The 7541-nt window shown below is 42.8% G+C and overlaps 1 protein-coding gene across 1 annotated transcript in view; it reads right to left on the bottom strand.

Annotated features, from left to right (window-relative positions):
• Window positions 1–6511: 6511 nt before the first annotated feature.
• The window catches only part of MRPL35 (mitochondrial ribosomal protein L35), a 7972-nt gene continuing 6942 nt past the window's right edge, over window positions 6512–7541 (bottom strand). The window contains exon 5 of the mRNA XM_018571453.1: window positions 6512–6772. Within this exon, the coding sequence (XP_018426955.1) occupies window positions 6584–6772 (189 nt within the window). The 3' untranslated portion in view covers window positions 6512–6583. The remainder of the gene's footprint in view (window positions 6773–7541) is intronic.

The following is a 7541-nucleotide window of genomic DNA, read 5'->3' as shown; positions in this document are numbered from 1 at the left end:
TTCAGCCTATCAAACCCCTTCAAGATTCTTTCCTCTTTCTCGAATTGTCATTCTAGAGCCATGTCGTGAATTCTATTCTCTTGTATGTTGTATATAACTAAACCATAATACAGATGTGTCTGGTAAAGACCATAGCCGATAGAAAGTTTAACCTGTATTTTTTTGCTGAGAAAAAAAAAATTGCTGTAATATTCAGTTTCCTTTTTGAGAGAGTCTCCTTCTTCCCCCTTCCTTCCTTCTTTTTTTTTGCTGTACTTTAAACACGAGAAACATGTAAATAAACCGTGTCTATAATTTATATAAGAGTGAGATGCTATTTGCTGCTAGAATATAATGGGGAGTTATATTGTGCTTTTATTGAATTAAGAACTGTTTGTGTGACCAGAATATTCAATAAAATAATATGACTTTGGCCTTCTGGGTGGATGAGTATGAAAAGTTGTATGGCATACACAACGTACATGAAGGAAACCGGGTGTATAAAATGTCTGGCGAAACATACATGTTATATATTTCATTTCTTAACCCCTTCATGACAGCTAGTTTTCAGTTTCTGTTCATAAATGACTGACACACTTTTTAAATTTTTGCTGTGTGATTCTTCCACGTCAGTAATATACTTTCTTACTAAATGTACCCACACATATTATATATTTGTTTTTTAGAGGACAGATAGGGCTATATAATTATATCACATATGTGTCCCTAACCCCTCAGTTTGAATAAAATTAAAAAATGAGGAAAAAAACTAGAAGGAAAAACACTTTTTTCACAAGTTTTGATTATTATTTTTTTATATTAACCACTTCAAGACCAGGTGTTTAGACCCCCTTCCTTGCCAGGCCATTTTTCCGTGTTCAGCGCTGCGGTACTTTGACATTTATTCCGTCATGCAACGCTGTACTGAAATGAATTTTATACAATTTTTTGGGGGACAGACAGAGCTTTCTTTTGGTGCTATTTAAACACCACATTTTAAAGCTTGACAAACATGTCAAGCTTTAAAATTTGTGCGCACCCACAAAATCGCAGTTTTTATTTTCCTAATTTTGTTTTACACTTTATTAAAAAAAATGTACACTTTGTAAAAAAAAAAAGTTTAAACTTTTTTTATATTAATTATAGTATAAAAAATATATTTATATATCACTATGACTGCTTGATAAATTTACTTTTTTATTTTATTTTTGGCTATTAGGCTGCTCCAAACTTAGGAACAGCTAATAATAACTTTAGAGACTGATCCTGACTTTAGTCAGATTCAGATCTCCCTAAAAGCTCTTTGATTTGTGCCTAGACGATCAGAAGTCGGATACACTTCACTCAAAAGATATACATTTTGTATCTTTTGAGTGAAATGTATCTAAACATCGGGCTCTCGAGCTGTCAAAACAAATAGCAGAGAGGTGAGTCACTGCTACCTCTCTGCTATTTTCAGCTGTCAAATACAGGATTGCAATTGCGGTCCTGTATTTGCATGCAATTGCTTCATTCTTTCATTAATGAAAGGAAGAAGCTTTTACAAAAAGCTTAATTATTTCATTAATGAATGGCTCAATACTGAGGCATTCATTAATGACTGGTAACTGCTGAGAATCAGCGCTTACCGGCATTACAAAGCCTGATTATAACTCGTCACGTACAGTGTACATGGCCAGTCATATAGGCACAAAGTGCCGGGATGTACACTGTACGTCTCCCGTCACGAAGGGGTTAAAAAGACGGCTGAATTCCCAGCTTTTGTTGGCTAAAAGTAAGCCTTTTGTGGAGTCTGAGAAAGTACGACGAATCTGCAGCCAGGGCTGGATTTCCCACAAGGCCAACCAGGGCCCGTCCTTGGGGCAGCAGGGAGTAGATTTGCAGCAGGGGTGTGGAATTCCTATCTGCCGATGCCTAGGATATGCAGTTCTGGGTGCCGGGTGATTTAGTTTTCTATATTTAGCCCAGCTTTGGACAAGCAGAGCTAAATGTACAGCGGGGAAGCCGCCACTTGTTTTGTACGCCCTACCCACCATTCTCCATGAGGGGGTTTTGGTGGGTAGGGCGGGGGGGAACGTATTGAGGAACCTAAGAATCTTCTGCCCCATGTGTTCCAAGATGGAGGCTCTGATATTTTAGAGTTAGGACCGCACTATAAGAGGTGCCTTGGCGCAGCTGTGCGGCTTTCACATTTTCTGCAGAAGATGTGTATCCAAACCTCTGTTTTTAACCTTAGTGTGAGACAAGTTTTTTTTTTTTTAACATGCTAGCTTGTGAGTGTGCCAGGAAAACTTTTTGCTATTTTACTGTTTAAAGCCCATTCCGTGTGCACCTAACTGTAAAGCTGGTGATGAGTGCGTTTGTCATCTGTTTTGCTTGTATTGAGGAACCTGGCCTTGGGGCAGCAGATTGAGTAAATCTGGCCCTGCCTGTAGCCTCCTATTGGGGAACACATGTTGCCATCTATTACTTTTAGATCTGCCGCTACAAACCCTGTGGCAAAACCTGCAGTAAAAGAAAAAGGTTCACGTGTTTTTTGGTACCCTTAAAGCCTCCTAAAATACTCAAATTAAGCACATTTTCTCATACCTGCAGTTTAATTATTGCTTATTCTAAAATGGCCTGGACAGATTTGTTGGTACCCCTAGATTAAATACAATTGGTTTATAGTGATATTTTGTTGTAAGGTCTTGTATGCAATCACCCCAGTCTGAGTATATAGTCATGATGTTTTCACCCATAGCAGCTGCTTTTCCCTTAAAGGGAGAACTATGAGGTGAGTGAAAAATCACTCCTCCTGATAGTTCAAGCTGACGTGTTACAATGAAACTGTCACACGTCGGCTCAATAGATTGGGGACGTAAGCGAATACATACCGTCTCTCGCTCACTTCTCGATCATCTCCCTGCAGAGAGCAGTGACTGTCAAGTCAGTGCTCCCTGCAGGGATCACCCCCCTTCGACCCTCCAGCGCTGACTGGAGGAATGGACAGGGTAGGGCGTGGGCCTCTAGATAGGCAGAGCCAGCTGTCACTCACGCAGCTGGGTGGATATTGACAGTAATGTCGGGGATCTGTCCCGGCTGTGGCCGTTTCAGTATGCCGCAAGCTGTAACTTGCAATATACTGAGCTTTGGGTCAAGGGAGGAGGCTAGTATATGTCATCCTGTGACCCGTAAGAGAACTTACCCATAGTTCTCTTTTAAGGCTAGTGTGCCTACTGGTACATGAATGTCTCCAGAACTTGTACTATATACTCTGTCTGTGGATGTCGCTACAAACCTGTAACATAAGGGCAGCGGAAGGTGAGATAAGAGGAATCCATAGCAAATGGTCAGGGCTGGCAGCAGGCAAGGGCATATCCAGAAAGCGTAGCTGCGGGTCAGGACAGGTGGCAGACAAGTGAAAATCTGAAAATGTAGCCGAAAGTCCCCTAAACCAGAATCTGAATACAGGAGCGCACCTGATCAGCAAGGAATCGCTATCACAAGCACTGAGTCACTGGCTGATGTTGTTTTAAATCAGTGGTTCTCAACCTGTGTATCCTCGCGACCCACATTTGTCCTTGTTCATAAGGTCACGACCCAAGTTGCACTGCGATGGAATGCACGGAATTAGGGTACACACTCCAAAAAATAATTTAAGTTCCACCCAGTCTCCCTTACTTACGAGAACTGGAATGGATCCTCAGCCTGGGGTCCAGTGTGGGCTGCTGTGCTGTGACGGAGCTCCATCCATATGTGCAGTGCTTGTGCAGCTCCCATGCATGCTCTGTGGAGGTGCCGGGAGCCAGAATGTCACTTCGGTCCAGGCATCTCTACAGGACACGTGAGGGAGCCGTAAGCAATGCACGTATGAATGGAGCTCCCTCGCGGCCATAGCCCCATCTCACCTAAAGCTGACACTCAGCACCGGGCAGCGTATTTTGAATGGCTGCTCAGCGCAAAAACTGATAATGCTGCACTAGGGTAAGGCTGAGGAGTCTCTCACCATGAAAAGTGGAAGTCATGTGACCCACTAAACATGGGGTCGCGACCTACCAGTTGAGAACCAAGGTTTTAAATAGAGCGCCTCCATAGACACAGGCCAATCCCAGCTGGAGGTGTGAGGCAGATGCAGTATTGCTGCTCAGCTGTGGAGTAACGCAACAGGCTGCCCATAGTCATTGCCCCAAAGCTGCAGCCAGCGACAAGACTGATAACATTACATAGGCTGCCTGACATTTCCAAACTGGTTTCAGTAGTATCACACATCTTCAATCTTCTCATTAATCAGTCCGCCTGCTTGAATGGAGGAAAGTATTCACTTTGGTAGCATCTTGTGTGCCACAATGAACATCGATTCCAGCTCCATCAGCTCCTAAGTTCAGTCAAAAAAAAAAAAAAGCTTTCACTGAAAATAACACCATACCTACTGTGAAACATGGAGGAGGCTCAGTTTTGTTTGTTTTTTTGTCATCTGCCCTCAACTCTGGAGATGCATGAAGAGGGCCCAATAGTATAGAGCGGAGTATAGAATTAAAATTTATTTATTTACTCACATTAGGTTACCTATCGCCAGCATTACAAAAGAACAATCCCAACCTGGGTTTGGCCTATTATATCTTCCTTAGGAGATGGAAAAAATCTGATCCTTGCAAATGTACAAAATCCTCTCTGGAGCGGTAATAGGTGGCTGTGTAGTTGCACTGTTTGCAATGTGTCGTGGTAGCAAAGTTTGCATTGGTACAGGAAGCACGAGTAGCATCCGACTTACCGTTTGAGTGGAGACACTATGTGCTGCTTCAGTGTAAATAGATGTTTGTGTCATGTGATGTGGCCATGACCCCAGGTAAAACCCGGTGGTGTCCGTAGTCATAGAAGATGGAGGAGGTGCTGCTTCTAAAATAACCAGGACAATGGTGACTTCTCAGTATTCTATTCTGCGGTCTATTCGTATATTACTACATTCCAAGGTGGAGATACACCTATTAGACCAGCACCTGGGGAGTCCTGATGGCGGCTAAGGAATTGGAGCCTTGAGATTGCCTTTGGCTCTACATTCTAGTCCGTTGTTTGGTGTATTCATTCTGTCTCTGTTTTCCATATTTAAGCTTTCAGAAACTGGCAGTATACCTAAACCTAGAAAAGAATATCACCACGATCACCTACTATGCCTGGTCTGTTGTTTGTCCAAGTTCATCTGTGGTCAGGATGATCTATGTACGGGAGGGCAAAGGTACCTCCAACAACACTCATCTGTGGAACACCTACCTCATGTATAGGCACCTGGCTGTAATGTGGGGGACTGCTCTCTCTGGTTTTATGCCTTGAATAATTAAAGATATGAACTGGATCCAGAACCATGGGCAAACACTGTTTTTCTACTGTTTAGGATGACGGGCTGGTGGAAGCTTTGATTGTGCACCAGTGTTCCGTGGAACTGCATTTGGAGGAAGGAGGTGGAGAACTTTGTCTTTGTGAGCATATCCTGACTGTAATGTGGACCTCAACTCGCAGTGTGGAGCACCAACGTTGGAAAGGATGACGGAAAACCTTTCAAAGCCCCACATTTGGAATTCTTCTGTTGATTCTCTTTATTATTAGAGAAATAGGCTTTTAGTTGCACCGGAACTGCTCCTTTAACCATACAAGTCAATGGGAATGAAAAAAGCAGCTTAAAGCACAGTAATACTGCTTAAAATGGGGGATAAAAGGAGGTCACGTGTAGTTCAGTTGCGGCTGTAATGAAACTCTGAATCATCTTGGAAGCATATCAAATTCATCTCAAATGCAAGCAGAATGCCGCTACATTTGACCATCAACACAAGACTATTCAAGCCTTCCTTGAAACTACTTGGAAGTTGGAATTGTGTTCTTGGACAGGGGGCTGCTGTGGGTGTTAGTTTTTAGAAGCACAGGAGCTCCTGTAGGGTTTTCCCTAATTACTCGAAATTTCCTGAAACATTGGCAACACCATGCTACATCTTTTGCAGTTCCTCTGCCCACTGACTCCTTTGATCCCTTCCCTGATAACCTGCTCCATAAACGTTTGCGCTATATAAATCCTGCATAATAATAATAATAACCGCTTTCAAAACATTTGTTTAATTTGAAAGTTTTTGCATATATCTACTGCTTGCTAGTAATAGATATATGCCAAAAAAACACGAGGGTTTAATAACCCTTTAAACACGCTCATTTTACCATCACTTGTCAATGTCAGAACATTATAACTACCCGGAAGTGGCAGGTCGGAGTGAGGGATTGCCCAGTATCTTTAGTCCGAGTGGTGGAGCATAATAGGTTTTCACAATGGAGAATTTGCAGAACAGAAAAACCACCAAAGGAAAAGAAAAGCAGGGACCAAGGTGATATGGGCACAGAAACCACCAGACACCCGTTGTAAGTAAATCATCTTCAGTGCAGACCCTCTTCTTCAAGGGATGGCCGAGCTCTGGTGGTGGGATTACTGTTGGACATGTTTTCTAAAACGTCTCGGGCCCTTTAGATGAAATCTGTTCAGTGTCAGACACAATGATCCCTCACCTCCATTTATTCAAAGTCATATTTTATTACATGTCACAAAGAATACACATAGTAAAGATACAGGAGCAGGAAGCTGATCCTACACCTTCAGATTGGTGCGGTCGTGATATTTCTGGTAAGGATCGTCCACGTACCAGTTCCTCCTCTTCCAGAAGGACGTGGTCATTTTGTCCAGCAGTCTGCTCTGCGTTTTGTTACAGATCACTATTTCTCTCAGGCGTTTTTTCCTGGCTGCCCTTTTCTTCCACAGCTTCTTCTTATAGCCGGACTGTGAATGCAAATATTTATTGGCAGTTAAAGACAAGAACAATTAGTAAATAATATAAGGTTGTGTCCATTTGGTACGTCTTTATTTTAAATGTGAGCGTACTATGGGGAAGCACGAGTTTAAATGATAAAGCCATCAGTATAGTTTCTGTATTATTTGGAAACTTATGTAAAAAGAAAAGCACAGCCAGTACCTCTATGACAGTGTCACGTAGGCTTGCAGTGAGTACAGTCCTGCCCTGTAACCCATTTGTAGAGTAGAGCACTAATAACTAACTATGGAGCCATAGCAGGGGTGCGGGAATCCTATCGCCCAACACTCGAGCAGGTAGTTTTCTTTCACTTTTAGCCGCGCTGTGGGCAAGCAGGGCTAAACATAGAGCAGGGGAGCCATTGCTCCTTTTGTACAAGTGACCTGGGGGGCTGTAGACAACACTTGAAGCAGCTTGCTTGTTAACCCCCCAACCCCAGCTCCCCACCATTCTCTGATCTGCTCTGTGTAATCAGTGACACAAGAGAGCTGTACTCGCAGTGCTTCCTGTCTCAGTGTGTCACAAGCCGGGCTGCACAGGAGATCCAGCGCAATGCTGTGCTCAATCTTTTGCATTGGAGGGCAGGCTCAATAAAGAGATCCTCTCCGCTCCAAGCGCTATCACACGAGAGCTTGTTAGCCCCTTTGTGATAGCAATAAAGTTAAGTGAAAAATAATTTTAAAAAAAGTGATAAAAAGTAAAAAATAAATAAAACCAACTCCATTGCCCCCCATCCGC

Source organism: Nanorana parkeri, unplaced genomic scaffold (assembly GCF_000935625.1).
Source record: "Nanorana parkeri isolate BGI_ZX_2015 unplaced genomic scaffold, ASM93562v1 scaffold1762, whole genome shotgun sequence".
NCBI lineage: Eukaryota > Metazoa > Chordata > Amphibia > Anura > Dicroglossidae > Nanorana > Nanorana parkeri.
The sequence above is the reverse complement of the archived record's forward strand: the minus strand, read 5'-3'. Positions and strand labels throughout refer to the sequence as shown.